The 22,854-nt window shown below is 39.2% G+C and overlaps 2 protein-coding genes across 11 annotated transcripts in view; one reads left to right on the top strand and one right to left on the bottom strand.

Moving 5' to 3' along the window:
• Window positions 1-11,325, top strand: part of LOC134212457 (kinesin-like protein KIF21A) — a 143,804-nt gene extending 132,479 nt beyond the window's left edge. For 5 of the 10 annotated variants that reach the window (XR_009979281.1, XR_009979282.1, XR_009979278.1 and 2 more), the window contains 8 exons: window positions 2,626-2,772; window positions 3,647-3,794; window positions 3,859-3,964; window positions 4,080-4,263; window positions 4,338-4,979; window positions 5,223-5,325; window positions 8,818-8,976; window positions 9,583-11,325. Coding sequence is in view for 5 of the 10 variants with exons in the window: in XM_062690349.1 (XP_062546333.1) it covers window positions 2,626-2,772; window positions 3,647-3,794; window positions 3,859-3,964; window positions 4,080-4,263; window positions 4,338-4,979; window positions 5,223-5,337 (1,342 nt within the window). In the remaining 5 variants the exon portion in view is untranslated. Of the gene's footprint in view, window positions 1-2,625; window positions 2,773-3,646; window positions 3,795-3,858; window positions 3,965-4,079; window positions 4,264-4,337; window positions 4,980-5,222; window positions 6,419-8,817; window positions 8,977-9,582 lie in introns of those variants that run through there. The other 5 variants (XM_062690349.1, XM_062690346.1, XM_062690348.1 and 2 more) reach the window with 2 other exon arrangements.
• On the bottom strand, window positions 10,886-22,223 carry LOC134212460 (apoptosis-inducing factor 3-like). Its single transcript, XM_062690354.1, has 3 exons — window positions 21,900-22,223; window positions 20,077-20,399; window positions 10,886-15,373 (listed from the first exon to the last, which is right to left on the bottom strand). Exons 1-3 carry the CDS (start codon window positions 21,955-21,957, stop codon window positions 14,081-14,083), a joined length of 1,674 nt encoding a protein of 557 aa, XP_062546338.1. The 5' UTR covers window positions 21,958-22,223; the 3' UTR covers window positions 10,886-14,080.
• Window positions 22,224-22,854: the final 631 nt, after the last annotated feature.

Genomic DNA, 22,854 nt, shown 5'->3' with positions numbered 1-22,854 from the left:
TACACCAAGATGAGCGTGATTGTGCCGACAGAGGCGGTAACTTCGACACCGATGGTCTCGATGACACTCAGCTGGAAGCTTGGCAGCAAGCGACAGTTGATGTTGTAGCGAAGAGCGATGGTCACACCTCCTCCCCTAGTCGGTCAAGTCTCAAATCTATTTCCTTCTCCTCAATTCAGCTCGATGGTTTTGCTCTTGAGCAAGCAAGCGTTCCAGTTGACCAGGCGACCCACCCTAGCAGTCATTTTCGATGATCAACATGCCAAGAGTGAAGACCTGGTCAAAACGGGTTTTGCAACCGCGCAGCTGCAGGAAGATCGGCATCAGTCGCTCCGGAGTGTAGAGCGGAGCAAATTTTTCCGATGGGACAGTTTCGTTCTCTGGCTGATGAAGGAACCCACGTGGAGGTGGAGCACGATGAGAGAGCGGGGGCCATTCGCTTGTGGAGCTGAAGTTTGAACCGATGCAGCTGCCGCTGCTAGTCGCTTGTGTAGTTGTAGACGGGGAGCCGCCATGGCCGGATTGTTCACCTAGTTGAGTGCAGGAGCACGGTTCTTCTTCGACAGGGTCCTGGTGGAAGCCTTCTTCCGGACTTCCAGAAACTCCGCTCGATTTGGGCAGCCCTTCATGGTGGCCAGATGTTGGTCGCAACATTTGGAGCACTTGGCATTAGCCCCCACCAGCTTGTCGCACCCGTCGGTCGGATGGGTTCGCCACACTTGTTACAATGTGGCTTCATGCGGCAGTTCCTGGTGCCGTGCCCGAAGTTGAAGCAGTTGGTGCACTGCGTGACGTCGCGATGCACGGGCCGATATCGCTCGGGTTACCCATGCACCAAGCGCAGTGCGCCATAATCTGCAGTAAAAGTCTATTTTTCTGTCTGTCAATCTAACAGCGGGGCATAATAGGTCACCTGATTTCTACCATTCTACCAATGCCATTTACTATCATAATGAATTTTTATCCTCAAATCGAGTGACAATAAAGTAGAATCAAATTATTCTTTTTACATAGGCATAATATCTGCATTGACCAACCCTACTGATTTTTCCTTCGTTGACATTTAGCGTCCTTTTCTCGCTAGAAAAAAGTGTTTTGCTAGTGACGACAGCAACAATCTTCCTCTATAGTTTATCATAGGGGCAGTAGGGGCAATATGAACATACGGGGCAATATGAGCCACCCTCATTTTCAGCTTATTGACAAGTTTTATCATGTAAAAGTTATATGATCTTTAAGAGGATGCTCCACATATGCATCAACGTGAAACCCGCATTGAAATTCAATTCAAACATGAAAATACACTTGAAAATGTAAATTTTCGCTGCATAGGCAAAATTATTATAAGATTTGAAGTTTATAAATAAGGTTTTGACACAAAACTGATTAAAATACAGGTCAAAAATACACCACAATCAAAAGATATATTAAAATTGAATATTGTGCACACATGTTTGTATTGATACAAATCTGAATTTATCATAAAACTTTTTTTTCCCAAAACCAGTATCTATGGGGCAATATGGGCATACCTGCACAGAGCAAGATATCAGGCCTTAAAATGCGAACGATTTCAAATTTCAGTAGTCAAATACAAAAATATTATCATATATGTAAGATTCATTACGGAAAAATTACAACAGCGTATTAATGCGATTGAAACAGAAAAAATGACCATTGACTAATTGAAATGTGGCTGTTCAAACAGTGAAGAGCGACAAACCGGTTCAGTCCGCTGTTGTGCGGTTTTTTAATTTTATTTGGTATGGAATACTCACAACTGTTGTAGGAATATCATATTCTTCCATATTACGATACTTTTTTCGCCTAAATAAATGTTTTGGATGGGTGGCCCATACTGCCCCAAATGGTGGCTCATATTGCCCCGTATAGCCTGGAACACACATTGAAATCAATACATTTTTAAAAGTGCATTCCAACAATTTCCAAACGCATTTTTCGTCATTCATCGACGTAATATGAAAGGTAACATTCTCTAGTAGAAGTCAACTACATTTAAACGATGTTTTTTTGAGCTTTTCGGCGCTTTTCGGAACGATTTCCTTAGGTGGCCCATATTGCCCCGATCACCCCTATCTATTTAAAACGAGATTAAAAAACGCTTCAATTAAAAGCGTGAGCAAAATGCACTTCTGTACGCGCTGCTGTCACAGACATGAATGGGATGATATATAGTGACGGCATCATGGAGATCTGTGTTCTGTAAATATATATGATTACTATATATATGTAATACTAACCATTGCATTTTGTTACGTTTTGTTTTGCTTTTTGATTTTTGTATGTCTAGAACTTTAAACTACAAATTTAGTTTTTTCATCGTCTTTTTTCTATATTTTACAGAAAACTTTCCGTACGATTAGGTTCAACTGCATTTCTATAATTAATTATAAAGATTACCTTGATGTTACGCAAATAGTTGTAATTTATAAAAAAAAGTTGTTTTCTATTGTTCAAAAATGTTATTGCAATAAATCCATTTGTGAACATACTTTCAACGGAAAATATTATCACGTCAATTCTAAAAATAGCTGCATATCTCTCAACGCTAATCAATCCAATTTGTTTCATTGTTACTGAAAAAAAAATGTCCACTCCCACCAGAGGTCTCCAACCAGTGCCAAACATTTCGCGCCAAAATAGCACCGCATCGCCCCTATTGACTCGAAAGTCGTTCGAACCGAGTACAATTGCGCCTCCGTCGCCCCGAATCTCCAGGAGACCGTTCCCCAGCAAGGCGTCCCCGGGAATGTAAGTATCGATTCAGTTTTGGATCTTCTCAAGAAGAGTTATTTAAATATCAAAAAGAGTGGCGCCATGTCGCAAAACAGACGTGCAAAGATAGTTACAGCTAGGATTAGTGAGGATTTGGGTTCTGATGCAGGGCATGGCCGCCACTTTTCTTGTATTTATTTAGGATATTTAATCAGGTCAATGTGCAAGGAAAAGAAATGAAATTTAAGTTATGTACTGAATTGGTCTTAGGATTTGAAAAATATATCGATTAGTTAGATGGTTATATCAATAATCAATATGTATCAAAATAATTGAGATAGTTTGTGTACCAATTTTTCAGCGGAATAATTAGCGAGCACCAATTCAAAAGTTCAGCTGTATTCATTGGACGACGATATCCGTAGAATAAACTCATTACACTTGTTTTTGAAGTTCATTTTTAGTCAAAAATTGTAATACCTAATATTCAAAACAATAATCATCGTGGTTTTGCACATAATTTTAAATGATTTTTTATGCAGATTGTATTAAACATTCCCAATTGGATATTTCAAAGATTAACTTTCTTGTAAAATTCAAACCTGAGCCACAATTGATCCTTATAACCAAATGTCCATGTGTTTTGCTTAATATTTTGAACTAATTTTAAATATTCCATCGTGATTTCATGTATTGGTACGTGCGTGTGTGAATGTGTGTGTACTCCTGTGTTTCGCAACTAACACCACTGCCTCCATGACCATGCCACAATCAATGCATCGACGACCTGTGCACACTTCGCCCTATCTACACCAAATTGCTGAAACGCTTGCTTGACAAACCCCGCGCTGCTAACAAATTGCCCCTGTGATGACCCGAATCTACAACCGAACCAACATCAAAAACACAGCGAGGATACCAACGATGTTCCTACTTCGCCTCCGGTATATCGCCGGGGAACCTCACGGGAAGATGCCGGTGGTGATGTGTTTTCACGACTTGGTGCAGGCACGCAGGATCCGTCGCCTGGTGGCAACATCAAAGAGTATATGGGAAAGGTAGGAGCATAGAGTTGGATACTTTTTCGGACATGGTCAACAATGTCGTTTTTCTGTTTCGCAGTTGAAGGCTGGTTCTCCACTGATCTGTACTCACATTGTTGAAGGCCACAGTAACTCCGTTCTGTCCATTAAGGTGTCCAAACAGACGCTCTTCACCGCGGCAGCCGGTAGGTTAACAACTATAACTAAATTTCATGTCGCTCGCATTGTTTAATTTGTTCGATGAAAAATGCTCATTCATTAACCAATAACCTACCATTTACATTTCCATATATTACTCAGATCGTACTGTCAAGGTTTGGGACTTGCGAAGCGGATCGACACCGCACTGTCTTACCGGTCATTTGGGTCCGGTCGCTGCGGTGGAGTGCGATCCAACCAACAATCTTCTGTTTTCCGCATCCGGAGCTTTCACAAAAGTATGGGACCTTCGCGATAGTAACATCCGGCCAATTATAACCTTATGGTGAGTAAATTAATTTGCAATTTTCCGATAATGCATTTCGATAATTGCCCTTATTGTACAAATTACGTCTGCAGTTCCTCAGGATCGGTCCTTCCAGCAACCGCATCACTATCGGATCTGAATCCCGGTGAGTGTTCGATCACTGCACTCAAACTCGGTACTTCCGGGAAGCTGTACACGGCCGCGTCCGATAAAGTCCGCATCTGGGATCTGCGGACATTTTCGTGCCTCGGGCGACTCGCCGGCGGTCATCAAGCGGCTGTTATGTGTCTTACCGCTTGGGAGGGTCCCAACAATACTGACCTCGTGGCAACCGGTTCCAAGGATCACTACGTCAAAGTGTTCGAGGTCAATTCGAGTGGTGGTACTGTGCCGCCACTGCTCAACTTGGAACCGCCACATTACGACGGAGTGCAGGCTCTTGCGGTGGCAAAAGATGCCACCGGAGTCGATGCCGAGCTATTTTCCGGGAGTAGGGACTCCGGCATTAAAAGGTGGGACCTGCGCACCGGAGAACTCAAGCAATCGCTCAACAACGCCCATAAAGGCTGGGTATCCGGAATGGCCATCTATGGCGACATTCTGCTGTCTAGCTGTCGTAGTGGCGTTATTCGCTTATGGAATGTTAAAAATTGTGATAGCCTAGCCGAGACGAAGACCGAACAGTCAATTAACGACATCGTCACCAGCGACAACAGGGTCTTCACGGCCTCCAAGTGAGTATTGAATTGTTTTTTTTTTCAATTCTGTTATAATTTCCAGGAGCACATTTAGTTTTACATTCGCTTCCGGTTTCGTCACAATCATTAGAAGAAATTACTTAGTTGGTTAGGGGTATTCCATTCTCCATTGTTTTTCACACAGCAGAACTAGTTTTCTCAAATCGACAACAGCAGAATGCTTTTTGTTACCGTTATTGTCTTCTCTTCTTTTCTCCTACATTTTCCATAAACCTCTAGTAATGGCGAAGTTCGAATTTGGCGTTTGGCTAATAGTGAACTGGAATCGTTGGGAGCTGGTTCTGGTTCTGGTGGAGATGGTACTAATTCGGGTAGCAGCAAAGTAAAACGCTAATATGGACAACAATATCAGTCATAGAATATGTTACTAACAGATACTAAATTAGGCCGGAAAGTCGAGCAAACTGCTACTAGAACACCAAAAACTGATTTTATCTACTAAATTTGCTAATTGCTAGCTTCTACTAACAAGGTTTTTAATCATTAGTAAGTAATCTAAACGGTAACATAGAATGGTATCCCGTTGGGGTATAAAGTCATCTGATTCTGAGCTTTACTAATGATGTTTCAGTAAACTTGTTTACGGAGTTGACGTATTTTGCTTTAAACTATTCACGATTTCTTATGATCACAATTGGGAAAGGATATACGTGCGAAATTCTTTTTAAAGGTGTAGAATAATTGAATTATTCCTATAATTTGTTACTTGAATCACAACGCATGTCAATCAAAAAATAGATTTTCTATTTTTTAAATCCATCGTGTTTATGGCCGCCCATCAGGGTTTGGAATATTCATTCAAAAACGAACGAACATTTCGGTTTTAGCCTGCAGCGTGGTTTTGATTTCTGTGCACAGCTTGATGTTCACCCGATGACGTGCTGCTCACTGCCCGAACAAGGGAAGAAGCAAATACAAAGTAGGGGAAGGTGGGGAGACTTGATCACCCCCTGTTTTATCGAGAACTAAACTGCCGTTAATCGCATATTTGTTCCATATGCATAGGAAACCCAGCAAAGATAGGACAAATATGCGATTCACGGCAGTAAAGTAGTTTTGTTCTATCGTATTTTTTAGTATAGATCATCTAGACAAATGAACTTTATGTGGTGATTTATTTTTTGGATTGACAACCTTATTTATTCTCCAAGGCGGTTTGTATGTTTTGACCTTCCTAAAGACTTTTTTATTGGCCACGCAAAATTTGAACAACTTTTCATAATAATGACCAAATGCTTTCATTTTTTCACAGCATAAGCCATAAATATGCTTTATGATCTGTACTGATGAAAATGTCAACATTCCATCCAAGTTTTAGGATACATATTTGGATTTGAAGTTATTGCCTCAATATGGGGACCCTTGACTCCCCATTAGTCATACCAAAATTTGGCGCAAAAAAAAATATATATAAATCGGTTTTCAGGTTTCTAATTTTTTGTAGATTTGACAGATTTTATGAACGGTTGGCAGGATTATCCCCAAATTTTTAAATTGTATGTGCTGTCGAATTCAATAACTAAAATCGTTCATGTATACGCATTCGAAAATTTTGCGTATTTTGAAGGAAAAATATTTTAAAAATCTGAAGGCACCTTTCTAATTTTATCAAAGTAAGTTCTTGGAGAGGGATCAATTTCCTCCGAATGTTTTAAAAGTCGATTTTTAACAGCACTCCAAAAAATCGATTGTGTAAAAATAACAACAATAATTTAAGGACTGTCATACATCAGTAAAGTAAAATACTATATTTCTTAGAGAGTCAGTGTGGAAATCGCGCATGTTTATTTATTTTTGACTGTGATACATCGGAAATCAGAAAAGGGGATCAAGTCTCCCCAGTCTCTCCTAGGTATTGAAAGTGGGGTGTTTTGAACGTAGTTTCTTCACCAACCGGGCTAGTGCCGAGGAGGGATCGTTCAGTGGGACTGCTTGAGATGAGGGTACTTCCTTCGTTCATCGGCGTCATTCAGATGCGAGTGAGTTTGCGTGAAAACAAAACTATATTAGTGAGAAAGAGAGAGCCTGCATTATATACCTCTCTTTCACACATTCATTCCAACAGAAATGCGCAACTCAGTATCAGTAAGGCAAGAAAATTAAGGACAATCCTCACGGAATCCTAAACTAAATGCACTCACGTTTTCAAGGGCACACCACTCAATACTGAAGCAACGCACAACTGTCATTTTTATTATTTTAGCTTTGGTGTGTCGCACCATGGGTGAAATAATAAAAAAAATCCATGAGGAGTTTCCTAAAATATTCTCGGCACCAGCGTGTGATTGATTTCGCTCTCCAGCTGTTTTGTACAACAGTGCCATATGGAACAAGGATGCATTATATTATTCACTACGCACCTTGAAACTGATCTCTTATGAAGTTAACCTTCCTCTGGAGTAGGTATATCTGGTGCTGAAGCATCGGTTCTCATATTCATTGCTTCATTCATCAAAGTCCTGACTCCCATAGAATCACAGACTTCCGTCGGGTTTCTTGCTTAAATTCTACGGTTATTAGACAAATTTTTAATACAATATTTGAAAAGTAATCCGGCTATATGGTCGGGGTTCTACCAAAACGCACCAAGCGGCTTTTTGACTGACTTGTGATATTTTGTTCGTACAAGGAAAATGGGAATCATTTCATATTAATTCATATACATACATTTGTTGTAGGATATCCTCAGTTATGGGGTTGATATCCGACACGATTCACGATCAACTAAATCTGCTAAACGAAAATTTGGGCAGAAAAATTAGTAATTTTGTGTTGGCGCTTGGTGCGATTTGGCCGAACCCCGACCATATAAAATCAAACGACTCCGAATTTTTCTGATTTCCAAGGGATGTACCTATTCTAAATTTGATAGACTTTTTACAATCCGATAAGAACTGTAGATTTTTTCATTAGATAATTATCCCGGGACAAGTTATATATTCCTCTTATCTCACTTGAACGCGACTCATAAAAACCGAGGAAAATGAAACAAGATTTTTTTTGTCGCAACTTGTCCGTATATATTTTGGATATTCACATTTTAACTTAAAATACTTTACTTAGACTTAACCGTTACGCAGCTTCAGATTTACGTTTTTAAACACTGATGCGTAACATGCGAGCCACAAATATTGAGTTTGTTGCGTGTCACGGACGGGTTACTTACGAGGCACTTTGCGCATAAGTTTTCAAATCCTTTCAGAGACGAACATTGGAAATAATGGCCCGTATGAATAAAAAGTAGCAATCCACACTTTACTACAAATATACAGTATCTACTACCTTTAAAGCGAAACGATATAACGGTCGATAAGCATCTACAGTTGTTATCCTTTCTTTATTATTTTCCATTTAAATTATTCAACGGCCACCAGTTTGATATTAAACAGTTAAAACATGCGTTTTAAATTCTTTAGCGAAAAACACATTTTTAAAACACCTTTAAAAAGACTATCTAAGCGAACTGATTTGAATTGGACTGAAAATAAAATGGTTTAAACTGGAACTGAACAGGGAAGTAAACCTTATCTGCCTGTGCAAAGCATTAGGTAAAGGATATTGAATACAGGTTAGGTCTAGGTAAAAAGATACGAGGATTCAAAATAGATTACACCAGAGCAACACATATTTGGTATTGTAAGTTGCTTGGTAGGAATTTAGAACGGAATAACTTATTCCCGCTAATATTGGCAGTAGCTTTTGTAGTTATTTTGTGGAAATAGATTCCATTGAATGTTTCTGTTAGTAAATTGAATACTTCATTTGTTTAAAAAATAATAAAATAACTTCTTAATTTCTTTCATTCGTTTGCAAGGTCATTGGCAAAGTTTACCATATGGACGATGTTTGTAGTTTGGGCTTTAGAATTGGTATTGTTCTTTTTCTGTCCACTGCACCACATCAACGGTAGTAGGGGCTTTCGTGGTCCCAGCTGCACATCGTGTTGTTATTGATTAGAACAAGTGGTTTAAGGGTAGAGTACTATTTTCTGATGAGTGGTAGTTAATTTTCATTATCATTATCAGCATAATATTGATATACAGCTTTACTTGTCACATCTATCAGAATCATCCAAGTTTTTCTGCAAATCAATGGTTAAGGCCTAAGTTAAGTGTCCGTCTATATATTCCATTTCATGCAATAAATCTACTAGTCTACGTAATGTAAATCTTTATTTGAAAATCTTGACGTTGTGCTCCTTGAGATGGTGATAGCTCACATTCGCAAACATCAGAATTTTACAAACTACCTACTTTTATCATACTATTTCTGAAGCTAAAGCTTCATTACTCATGATTTTGCCGATTTAACAAAAAAAAATGGTCCACTTTAATCAATATCCATCTGCAATTTGCATCTTCATAAACTGACATCGCACATTTTTAAGTTTATTACAAATTCAAATCTCACCATTCCGTGCTGCTCATAATCATCTTGTCCTGGTCACATTATTAATAGTTTGCTTCTTCAAACTTTCTTTTCCGCCAATGCGTTATCACTCCTTCCTGCACTCTCGTTTTGCGTGATGTTCTGTTGCAATTGCTGCCCTTTGCCTTTTTCCATTGATGCCAAAAACCAGTGACGGTAAGGTGCGGGTGTGGCGCGTTTCATCCACCATCCGGCGGCTGAGCGCCGAGAACAGATGACGCCAGAGCACGGAAGCGATGCTGGATCGAATGTCCTACAACTTTAGCATGCGTAACATTCACTCCGCGTCGACTTCCGTTTCCGGTGCCACCCAGAGCGCCGGAGCAGAACTACTCGTCACTCACCAACCAGATAGGCGAAGACCGATGTCCACGTCGGCAACAGCGGGATCGTCTCCGTCGTCAGGATCGCCGACGCACCACGGTGCTGGTGCTGGGAAGATATCACAGCTGTCTTCTCAGTCCTTCAGTTCGCCGAACTCTTCTACGTCCATACGCAACAGTAGACTCTACAGGAGCCTAAATCACAACTATCTAGGTATACTAAGCAAGGTGAACAGCAGGCGGTAGTAATAGTTAATTGCCACGGTTTTAGATAACTTTAAGCAAAAAGACTCGAAACATCAGCCAAACAGGCACTTAAGAGGCCTAACCATTATACGAATCGACTGATAAGTCTTTGATGATGAAAGTCAATAATATCCTGCTTGACTCTATTAATCAGTATAGTGCCTGTTTGTCTGTGAGCTTAATTTCGCCAATTAGATAGACTTATTAGCAGTGTAGGAGACTGAAAGACATTTAGTGGGATAATGTCACACCCAGAGTTTTTAGTAAGCAGGGTTTCAATCGACTTCGGGCGTTGCAACAACACAATAAAACTGAGTTTAGCTTTAGCTGAGACATAGCTTTAAACACCGGTCTTCAGCTCTCTCTGTCTGCGGAGGCTGTTGATTTGTCTGCTCCCATCGCACAACAAGAAGACAACACTTGCCTTCGATTCCACAATCTGTGAGAATCCCACAAAAAATACATGAACAAAAGAAAGCTTCACCATTGACAAGCAATAGCTGTAAAATAGGAACAAATCAATCAGAATTTAAACTTCCCTTATACTCACTCTACATAAGAAAAGACAACGCAAACAGTATTTTACTCACTAATTTCCCAAAGTTTCCTCTCCCACCAAACCCGTCTCTCCATAGTTGCATTCAGTGTATGAGTAGGAACGTGTATCTAATTATGAATAACAGGCCCAAAATCGATTGGTTGTGATGTAGGTGTAAGAGAGATTGTATTAAAGTATATTTTTTATCATGCATCATTTATTCATCATCAGTTTATGCGCAAATCATTAGTTGTTATTATATGGTTTTAGTTTTTAAACAGTATTTTAAATAAATGAGTTTTTCTCAATTTTTCTTTTTTTGGCCGAAAGCTACTGCCAAAATATAATTATTGTACTTACAATGTGTTTATTCGATTCGATAGTTATAAATGTAAAACTATGCTAAAAAGTGCGACATACTACTGCAAGAGTATTTTACTAAATCTCAATGTATTGATTTGATGTTCATATTTTAAAATTTTGCATTATATAATATAGTTTGGTTTGATTATCTATCAATACTAATTTCTTTGTAACTTTCCTAGGCATATCTGTACGAACAAAAAAGAAATTTAATCTAAAGCATATGCAATCGAATGAATCTGATGTTATAACAGGTTTTACGTGTAATCATGAAATTAATCTTTTGCGGGAATGACAAAACATAATAGAGTATAGTGTGTGTTAAAACAACTTTGCTAACTATAGATATTAGCCAGTTGAAACTGAAAAAAATAATACAGTTGAAAACAGAATGCCACAAATATAAGGCACGCTCAATACCTAACTCTAGTTGTAGTTTAATGATCCGAAATTTTCATGAAGTCGCGATTTCATTCGTGAGGCAAATGTTCTTATTACCATAACATGGGGTCGAGGTTATCAGCAGGGTGGGATTGATCAAAATTTGGCTATTTAGTTCCTTACTTAAAGGGTCCTGGGATAATAATGACCTATCGCAAAAAAGCTGGTTTTAAGCCCAAGACCCTAACCACCCGGTTGGGGCTGCGAGCTTCCGAGAGAAACGCTGGATGCCGGAACACCCGTTCTTTAAATTGCACTTCTTTGATCAGTCTCGATCAGTCTTGGGCTAGAGGGACACATGGTCACTTTGGTGTGGCTTGGCTTGTGAATAAATGCATGTTTTTTGCATTTATTGTACAACAAAGTTGTACCGAAAGGCTATCATTTCTCTCCGAAAACGAACTTTTTATAGAAGCCCGGAGACTCAAAGTGTTATATACCAATGTCTGTCTGTTCGTGTGTATGTATGCGTGTATGTATGCGTGTATGTGTGTGAGCAAAAGCTACGAAAAACGTTAGATAACTTTTCATATAATAATTCTTAACCGATTTTCTCGCAACACGTTGCATTCGATAGGGGACCTTGTTGACCACTATTGAATTTTATAACGATCGACCGATGCGTTAAAAAGTTATGAAGAAAATGGTACATTTAATCATATTAGGACCATATAAGGTTGGTGTCTTGGTAAAAGGCGAGAAAGGGAATATCACTACTCGGTGAATTAAGTTGGGTTTATTAATAGAAGTTTAACAGAGCGAGAGCCCATTGTTAATCCTAACCATATTGTAGGCAGGCCCAGCAGGTCGCACCTCCTCGCTCTTGCTCAGCTAGAGTGCCGTCAGCTCAGAAGGACAACAGTGCCCAGGCCACACTATCAGCTATGTACGAGTATTGCAAATTGTGAGGACATAATTATGTAACCTTTAAAGAATCATTTAACTTTTTCTAATAGGTCATCGCTTTAATAATAAAATTTTTTTTAATAATAATCAAAATTTTTAATTGGCTACGTTATAACCGAATAATAGTGTCAAATGCCATTAATGTGATTCCACGAAGGCATACCCCATACCTTTTGACCATAAAGACAAGAGTGACATCGTACAGATCAATCTGAATGATTAAGAATGAGATTATGGGAGAGAATATCAATCAAACTTGTTAATATAATGTCTTTTGAGCCAGTTCAACAATGGACGCCATAATCATTGTACGGCTGGAGAGCTGCTTCAAAAGCAATTAGCTTGTCATTTTTATGAATCGGGGATTGGAAACTTTCTTATATTTGATAAAAAAAACTTCCGGTTCAGTTTCTACGACAAAACATCGGGTAACATGTTCCATGTGAGTCGAAAAAACTGATTCGGTAGTGACAAGGCTTACCAGATCAAATAATTTGAAAGGAGGACATTTGGTTCTACGGATGGGTAAAAAGGAGGACATATAAGAAATTATGATCTTCCCTGTGTGTTTTATATTTATCACATTTCTCAATTCCACATTTTTGCAATTCTTCTTCATGTTGAGGTACTAGCTAGCTAGATCGCTTTTTGAATTCAAAAGTTCGAATATAAATATTCTTGGAGGCGAATCATTTTTGGACACGCTATTTACTGTTTCCCCGATAATTCTAAGGATTCATTCACATAAAATCATATTTCTATGAAAGCATTATTATTCTGATAGAAAAGTATTGAAGTCATTTCAATTTTTTAATTGCCGCCCGTTATGTTGTAAAAATATGTTGATTTTTCTCAAAATTGAGCCCACAAAATTTTGAAATGAAAAGTGAAATGGAACCCAATTTTAATTATCTTTGAGGGACATTGATGATTTTTGGGCGGAAAAATTTTGTTTTATTTTTAAAAATCAAAATGTTTACTCAAGTGCATAGAATGCATCGGTCAAAAGTTTGGGTTCGTGCGATTTCGTGCGATTTTATACATCCATTTTTCTGTTGGGGTCATAATATGACTGACGATAGCTGACGATAACGTTTTTCAGGATTTTAACCTTTGTGCAAAGGTTTTGCTTTCACAATGCTACAAACAAATATTTCGTTAAGTTCTAACATTAGTTTTAAAATTGGCAACTTCTTGGAACCATTCAAATGATCAGTTGGTGACATCCCAGAGGATCAAATTTATTCCGGATTTTCTCCAAACTTTGTTTCATTTCAGATTTCGACATTTTAAAACTCCGCAATGTGATTTTAAATTCGGAGATTCTTTTGTCACAACTATTTCAGGGACAGTTTTGACAAAAGAAGAACAATTTTGATCAAAGGGAGACAGGGAAGACATTGTATGAAAAAACTAATTACGATAGTTTTCATTTATGGAGGTTTTCGTATATGTACATAGAATTTGATTACAAATTGAGGGGGTGTAAGTTAGATTTTGAACAAATTTGAGATGACTACAGCAAAAAATACTTTAGCTCTAGAACTTTGCGGCAATATGTTGATATTGTTTGTACGTTGTTTAAAAAAAATGTTACACAAAAATAGTTATTTTTTGAACTTTCATGCCTTTTGTACGAAGCGAAAAAAAAAATGAAAAATCTCACAACCATCTTTCTCCAAACTAAGTTTATGTCACTTACACCCCTTTGCGTTCAAACCCCTCGATTGAAAAAAAACATGGGCGGTATCCGCTCTATAAAAACCAAAGAGTATTATTTACAGGTAGTTTTTTTCAGCGAAATCGAATGATAAAAAGCAAGAGTCATATATTTATTGCTTGGTCCAAGCAAATGGATCCGGACTTAGTTGACTTTTGTGGAGCGTTCTTCCCTGCGACAATAACTCAGCATACTGCGATACCACTGGATCACGTCCGCAGGATGCCACTCCAATGACTTTTCCTTCAGCGTTCAAATAGAAGGCAACGAATTTCAGCTTGGGGAGATCACCTTCTATAATCGTTTCGTGTGGTTTTCCATAACCGGCATATCGGAAGCCTTTTCCGAACAGTATTGTCCAAAAGTACGGAACCGCTCTCAGTTCTGTCGGTTTCCCGACCATGTTGAGAGCCGCTACTCTGCCGTGGTACTGGGCCAAAGGATAGTGACCGATGGTGACCTTTTCGTTGTTATTGCAAAACACAGGGGCATGGGCAATATCTCCTCCAGCGTAGATTCCTTCCACATTTGTTTCTAGGAAACCATTTGTGTCAACAGACCCGTCCGGGTGCATAATGAGGCCCGAACCTTCCAGGAAAGTGGTAAATAAGGTGGACCCAATTCCCATAATGCAGAGATCTGCTTTTAAAATAGTTCCGTCGTTCAATTCGACTGATGTAAGTTTTCGATCATCGTCTCCAATGCAACGCTTAATACCGGAGTTCATTATAAAATTGACGCCTTTACCTTTGAAATACTCCATCACACTGGCGCCGACCTGTTCACCAAAGGAGTCTCTCAAAAGCACCGATCCTCGGCCAATAACAGTTACCTTTGCCACTTTGTTCATGGAATATGCAGCGGCTTCTAAAGCTATAAAACTAGTTCCCAGAACCACCACGTGTTTGTCTGGACTCAAATGGCCGTTCACATACTTGGCATCTTCATTGGATATCAAAACGCGAACGTCTGGCAGATCAGCACCTTCAACAGGGGCCTTTCTCGGCTTCGATCCCGTGGCAATGTAGACTTTATCAAACTTGATCGTAGCTCCGGTACTAAGCGTTACCTCCCGTTTAACGCTGTCCAACGAGGTTACTTCCGTTCCCAGAATGGTCTCGATTTCGTGCTCAGCGTAGAACTGTTCCGTTCTGAGCACCTTCTTGGATAGATCGAAATCCATTGCTTTACTGACCAGAACTCGGTCGTACGGTAGGCATGGTTCTTTATTGATCATGACGATACGACCAGTGAAGCCTTCTTGGCGCAGAGTTTCCACACAGATGGCACCTGACGGTCCTCCACCAATTACCACAAATGTACGTTTGTCACCGGAGAGCTTCTTCACCATCGGTTTAGTGCGCTTGCCGGATTCCAACTCGGAGCGTTTGGCACGTATCTTGACCTGTGAATGACAAGAGGATTTCTTTTACTTATTTATTTATCTATAAGCCTTCAATGATTTATGATAAGCCATTATTTAGTCATACAGTTTAAAGAAAATTCCTTGATTCGAAGTTAATAAACTTTCTAAACTGAAGCCTAGTCTAGTTATTCAAATCCAATTCTCACTGTTAATGCAGAACACATCAATTGTCGACGAGAAGTTTTGGGCGTTATGTTTTCAAGCGTTCAATCCACCAGAAAGCAATGCGGCCAAATGCATTTTGTTCGCGATTATCCGTTTTCTATACACATCAATGCAAGGCGTGCAACCGGACTGGCCATTTGGAGGGCCACTGTGGCTACGTCAATTATCTGCGGATAATTCAATTGAAACTATTCAAGAAGACAGGCAATCATTCAGTCTTTACATCGTCAATCGTCAATAAACAAGATTTTTATCTAGAGGCTGGCTCATCTCGTATGAAGTAAAATTCTTATTCTATCCAAAACGAAGGTTCGTTCCAATACTGTTCCAATACTAGTTGTTGCTGAACTAACTCGTCTTGGGAAACGGCAGCAGAATGGGCGGCGCCTATAGTAGCAGTTTGCAAGCCGAATGGACGAGTACGGATTTGTGCAGATTATTCTACAGGCCTGCACGATTCTTTGGAAGCTACAAATTTTAAAAATTCTGTGAAAATCTTGGCATCAATTACATTAGTACAGCATCTTTTAACTCATAATTGAATGGATTGGCAAAACGATTTGTGGATACTCTAAAGATCGTTCGGGATGAGAAACATCACAAGGAGCAAGCTCATCGCAATATACCCCTGCCGAGATGATGTTTCAAGGACCTATACGTACCATTGTTGATACCCCCAACAGAAGTTCCTGTGAATTCCAATGGCAAAACTGGGAAGCCAATTACGGTATTCAACAATTAAGGAATATGAAGCGGTTAAACAACAGTTCGTACTAGGTGAAACTGTTTTCGCACATGTGCATCGAAAAAAATCGTGGAACATGAAGAAGGCTACAATTGTCGAAAAGATTGGTAAAGTCAATTACAATGTGTATCTGGAAGAATATCAACGTCTCATCCGTTCACATGCAAAGCAATTAAAGACACGTGAACCTGGCCACAAATTTTCATTACGATTGGTAATCCATGATCCAATCATGCAGAAGAATTTGAAGATGATTTCTGACCCAAAGGTGTCGGAGCGTCCATGGTTCAAGTTATTTAATTTCGAGACTTCATTTCATTCGAACCATGTGTCGTCTAATGTCCAATCACTTCAAATGCACATCTTTTCAAAGTGGGATCCTCGAAAGGCAATCCACGCAGCAAGATTATCAGGATATTGACCACGTCATGTGGGCGTGCGAGGAACATCATGGTCCGAGGAAAACAATTTAAGTCAATTAGGGAAGTATGGGCAGGTCTTGACCTCGAATACAAGTCCATCGTCCACCAATTTTTAAAAGCTGCTGATATTAAACTGTAATTATAGCCCGCCCATCGTCTTATATCGTACCCCATCACGAATGTCTTCTTTTTGTTGTCTATTTCAATATCTGTCGCTACTTCGTTTGTATGTCTTCCACTCGTTGTTATCTCCCAAGAATATGTTTATTTGTTCCGTTGCAGATATGAAACATCGTCAAGAATGAGCATCTTCATAGATTCGTTCAGCATTTCTAAGTGAAAGTTTCCCAAATTCTCTCAGCATGTGGCAATTGGAGTATACTTAATTAAATTTGAGCGATTTAATCGACAGAATTTTATTCAAAATAATATCAAAAAGTTTGAAATAGAAAAACAAAAATAAAAAAACTTGCCAATTTATTTTTTACGTGATTTTGTCTTTGTTTTTATTAGGATGAATAATACAGACAGACAAGATTGGTTGAACGGTGAAAATGAAGGTGTACTAAGGAGCAGGATAGACATAATCGACAATGGTCAAGCTATGGAACCACCAATGCTGGATGAGGTAAATAAGGCTCTGAACGAGCTGAAAAACAGTAAATTTGCTGGGAAGGACGAGATCCCGGTTGAGCTTCTCAAGCACGGAAGTGAGCATTCGATCCTCCACATTATCCAGAAAATATGGGAGGATGAAGAACTGCCTATCGGCTTGTTGGGTGGCCTTATATATTTGCCCAATTTATAAGAAAGGGCACATACTAGAGTGTGCCAATTACAGAGGGATCACTGTTCTGAATTCGGCGTACAGAATTCTTTCACGTATTCTGTTTAACAGATTGACACCGTTTGAGAAATCCTTCGCTATGGCACATAATTTCCGAATATGGTTTTCCGGCGAAACTAATTAACTGATACGTGCAACGCTTGATGGCTCGAAACTAAAGTATTCGGAAGCAGACTAAGTGTCAACCTCGTTTGTGACCTAAGATGGTTTGAAGCAGGATGATGCAATTTCGAATTATTTGTTGAACATTGCACTCGAGGGCTCGATTAGGAGATCTGGCGTGCAGAGAAACGGCACTATCATCATACGATCGCATATGCTTCTGAGCTTTGCGGACGACATCAACCTCATTGGAATCCATCGCAGAGCAGTAGTGGAGGCTTATGTCCCAGTGTAGAGGGAGACGGCGAGAATAACCACGAACCGGAGAGTTTTCGAGGTTTTAGAGCCAGAAGTGTATACAATACTCGGAGGTAAACTAGAAAATGGTGTGTGGCGCAGACGCTGTATCAATCAAGTGTACAGAGAAGAAAATATTGCGAATCGTATAAAATACGGCAGACTTTAGTGGGCTGGTGCGAATGTTGGAAGAAAGAATAGTGAAAATAATATTCAACAGAGAACCGCATAGAGGTCGGTGACTTCGTGGAAGGCCATGAAATCGCTGGCTGCTCGCGGTAGAATCGTACCTGGGGACCCTAAACGTTCGGGGAATCTGGAGGAACATCGCCCAAGACCGACGATTCTGGAGCTCCACAATACGCAAGGCATAGGTGTATGGATGCTGTACTCCACCAGGTAGGTAACGCAATTATTAAAGTATGACGTATGTTTTATCTCCATGTTGTAGCATCAACCTTAATATTCCTATTCTTCGACAGATTCTTTTAAAAGTCTGAGAACCACAAAATTGATTTTAGCTACCTTGAAATTTTGTTTGAAATTTTTAGCTGAAATGTTTATGGAAAGCATATCTGACGAGCTCGGTGGTCTAGTGGCTACTACTTCTGCCTCGTCCATTTCCTACTTTGTATTTCTATCTTAGTTCTTTCTGTGTTTCACGTTCTACCAAAACGATTCCTACTGTTCTTCCACACAATCCCAAAACCTCCTGTGGCAACTATGAGAAGTCGTAGAGTTCTCTGCATCTTTCTTAAGTACTGCCGTGAATCGCATATCTGTCCCATCCTTGCTGGGTTCCCTATTCATATGGGACAAATATGCAATTCACGGCAGAGTAGGTGTCCAACTAATCATCCTTCCCCTTGCTCAGCATTCGCAAGGACGTGGCTAGGATAGATCTCGACTATTGGAGAGTACATTGCTTCCATCTAAGAGATAGTGATTAGTCCCAAATCAATATCTGTGGTAACGGATGAAAGTGATGTTACTCTCATACAATAGTCTTGACTTGTACCACCTACGAATTTGTGCGAATTGCTCAATGCTAATGCTAATGCTAAAATGTTTATGGAAAGCATATCTCATCATGCGAAAGCGATTATGAACTAACCCGTTGAATCGCAGATATTTTTCGAAATCATGAATTCGTCTAATAAATATGAATGTTTCGAAATGAAAATTCGAAAAATTAACCCTGTAATAATGGCTAAGAATAAGCGCTCACTTTCATTGGATATGGCCTCAAATAATCCAGGTCAAAAGTCCAGGTCAAAAAGCTTTATCTTCTTTGCACCAGAGAATTAAGAGATATCATCTTTATTTTGCAGATTATAGCTCTTGTTCAAATATAACATCTGCAGTGTCCTGATGAGATCTACTCATAGGCCCATTGTCACCTTCTGAAGTATGACATATTCCTAATTGATATACTCAAAGATCTGCGATAGTGCAACATGTCGCTCTGCACAAGCATCTGCGTTCTCAAAGACACTTTTGCTTTATTTTGACTCTACCCAAAATGCTTCAGGATTGCATTGCACAATTCACGAGCAACTCTACTTATGCATGACTTCAATTTCTTATTAATATGTGGATATGTGGGAAATCAATAACCACGCCGACCTACCGGTTTCATTATTTTCCAACTGTATCGCCAGCTACGAAACCTGGTACTCCCGTAGAAGGCCGAGTACATACATACAGCTATTAGGCGAATAAAACTCAAGTCAGTGGCCTTTCCGTTATAATCTTTGTGAACTAGATGTGCGGATGAACATGGCCACTTTTGAATAATAGAATTTGTATGAAAGAATAATAATTTTTTTTTTTAATTTCAAACTGTTATTCTTCAATTACGAACGAAGAATAGCGAAACTACAAAAGATTTGTCCAAAGTAGTGCTATTCTTGACACATACTAGGTCTCGGCTCGGGTTTTCAAAACTTTGTACGGCCTATGATGTAAGAATAGACTCTCAAAACAAATTTGCAAGAATCTCCCATAAATAGAAATATTGCATATTATTATTGTGATCGCACCAAAATAGTTCTTAGTTAAGATACATATAATCCATCCTAAATCAACACAGTAATAATCTTACCCGTCCTTTTTCCACGCTGACTTTGAAGCACGGAAGCGAGTCCTGTCCCGGGAAGTCCTCAATATCTCCGGTCTCGATATTGAAGCACGCTCCATGCCACGGACAGCGCACACGGCCCTCGCCAAGCGCTCCCGTAGACATCAGTGCATTGTAGTGAGAACATTTGTTTCCTATGGCTGACAGCTTTCCGTTCTGTTTGACCAAGAGCACCTTGCCGCCTTCCAGCTCGAAGGGTTTCATTTCGTTTTCAGCGATGTCATTCTCGTTGCAAAGAAATCCCTCGACGTAACCGTCCTCCGGCGGAAGGGTTCCATTTGTTTTAGCTGCAATCGATTTCGCACGTAAAGGAGATAAGCGGCGTTAAACGATATCAAAGGTAATAAAAATCATTGCTAATTCAACAGAAGTGTAATATTGTACTATCGGCGTTGCCGCCGTGAGATCTTTCAAGTATTAATAATCAATTGAACATTTGGATGGATGATAGGACAACGAAAGGAATTCCCAACTGGAGACTCATACATTGAAAAAAAAGCGTTACTCTTCTTCTTCGTTTTCTACTTCTTCAATCTACATTCTCTACTCTACATTTCAACTGAAACTTGGCCGGCTTTTCAACTTAGAGTTCTATTAGCATTTCCACAGCTATTCATTGAATGCTTTTCTATGCCCGCCTTTGCATGAGTATTTATCTTGTGTGGCAAGTACAATGGATACACTATGCCCAGGGTGTCGAGAAAGTTTCCAACCCAAAAACATCCTAGACCGGACCGAGAATCGAACTCATCATCTCCGGATTGGCAATCCTACGCCTTTACTCGTAAGGCTACTGGAGACCCATTAAAAAGCGTTATTAGTTTGCCAAAACTTCACCGTTGCTAATGGCCTGTTCAGATTACGCCATTTATGATAATAATTATCATCATAAAAAATAACTGGATACCAATTCCCATACATTCAATTTTCTTTCTCCACTTACGATATTGATTATGATAAATGGCGTAATCTGAATAGGCTATTAAGAATTTTCCGAATTATTACAGTTTGTTTATTAGTAGGGTGCCGAAGTTCAAGAATTTCTGCCCTGTTCCCTGATAAAGAAGAAAGTTGGTTTAAAGTTCAGACATACAAATATTATTTCAAAGTTTAGTGTGAACACATAATAATATACACCTACATAAAGAGCGCTGGATGTATAATAATTCGAAACACGCCCAATAATTACACTAATAGAAGTTACACCAATATCTTGTGTTTATTTAGTAGTTATGTTAAAATTAAGTGACAACTTTTTTTTTGTGGGCAATCAAAGGTTTTTTTTTTAGAAAATCACAAAAATAACTGTAATTCTAGAAGAGTTCCTGAAGCATGTTCTGGAGAAAGTTCAATTCAGGTTTTGTTTTCTGCTGGATTTTTTTAGAGGTAAGAGTTCACAGTCTAAGATAGTAATGACATACTTTTTCATATAGGTGGAGATTAAGAACGGTCGATATGAGTTTGCTGGAACAAATAATATTTTCTTCTTTTGTCTCATTGATCTTTTGATAATGAAGGGGTGAAAAATTGATAATTGATAAAATCGAAAAACTCATCATTTAAAAGAATTTTCTTATTTTTCCGTTAAAAATCCTAACTCAAAACATTAAACTTGACCACGAAATTTTGCGAGGTGAATACATGCAGATTTAGATAATAAAATTTGTTCTGGCCTAACTGCATGTTCGCGATCCTGGTACTTTAGCACTGTTCTATGATCACTTTTTTTGTTCCACTGGTCAATTCGTCCTCTAACAATTCTTATTGCATTTTATCAAAAATCTTACCGTTAACGTGTCCATTGGTAGCTGCGGAAGGTTTCGACTTCGATGAAGAACAACCCATGGTGTGACGACGTTTGTAGCAGGTCCCAGCTCACTGCAAAGGTGACTATCGAGTGCCATACCAGAAAGTAGTCTCGAACACTTTTATTATTAGTTGACGTTCGTCGCTAATCTTGCCGTGATAATCATTGCGAAGCGGATTGGCATTTCGCCGTCATCGTCGCTACCGGACAGTTTATCAATTACTATCTTTTGCAGACGATTGCCGGTTCCTTAAATTTTGATTGAGCCAAACAGAATCGAAAGTAGGAACTGAACTCATCGTCTATTTTATCTTATTCGGTGAGTGCATGTTATAGCTGTCGGTGTGATTAGAGAAGGAGCTGGGAATTTAAGCCAAAATTTTTTTGTTTATCTTTTTCTGGTACGTTGTTGGGAGAAGCACCTTTCTTAAATTTCTTTGAAATTTTCATTTTACAGCCTGTATCAGAGTCTTCCCCTTCAACGTAGTTTACGTCAAAAATACTACAAGACGATCAATGCTTCCAGTGAGCATTTCACTTTTTGAAGGAAGCGCCACATTGGACAAACAGCATGCAACGTCCATTGGCTTGGCACTGCGGAAACGAAATCCACATTCCACAGCACAATGCCTGTCGGCATTAACCGCACGTTTACGAAGTCCTCAGATTGTCTAAGCATAGGAAAGCAGAAATGTGTTGTATGGTAAACTTCTAGCACTATGTTTCCTCTTCAACTTTGTCTAAAACTTTATTTAATGCGTGAAATGCTAGTATCACTTAATATTACATTACTAGCAAACCCGTCGAACTTCGTCTCGCCCAAAATTAATTAGTTAGTACAATCATTTGTTTTGTATTCACAATTTAAGTTTTAATTTTCACTCTGCGATTCGATTTCATTTGGCAGAGCAAATAAGTGTCATTTGTATGGGAGC

The sequence above is a fragment of the Armigeres subalbatus genome, chromosome 2 (genome assembly GCF_024139115.2).
Source record: "Armigeres subalbatus isolate Guangzhou_Male chromosome 2, GZ_Asu_2, whole genome shotgun sequence".
In the NCBI taxonomy this organism is placed as follows: Eukaryota; Metazoa; Arthropoda; class Insecta; order Diptera; family Culicidae; genus Armigeres; species Armigeres subalbatus.
This window is presented reverse-complemented; position numbering and strand designations above follow the sequence as displayed.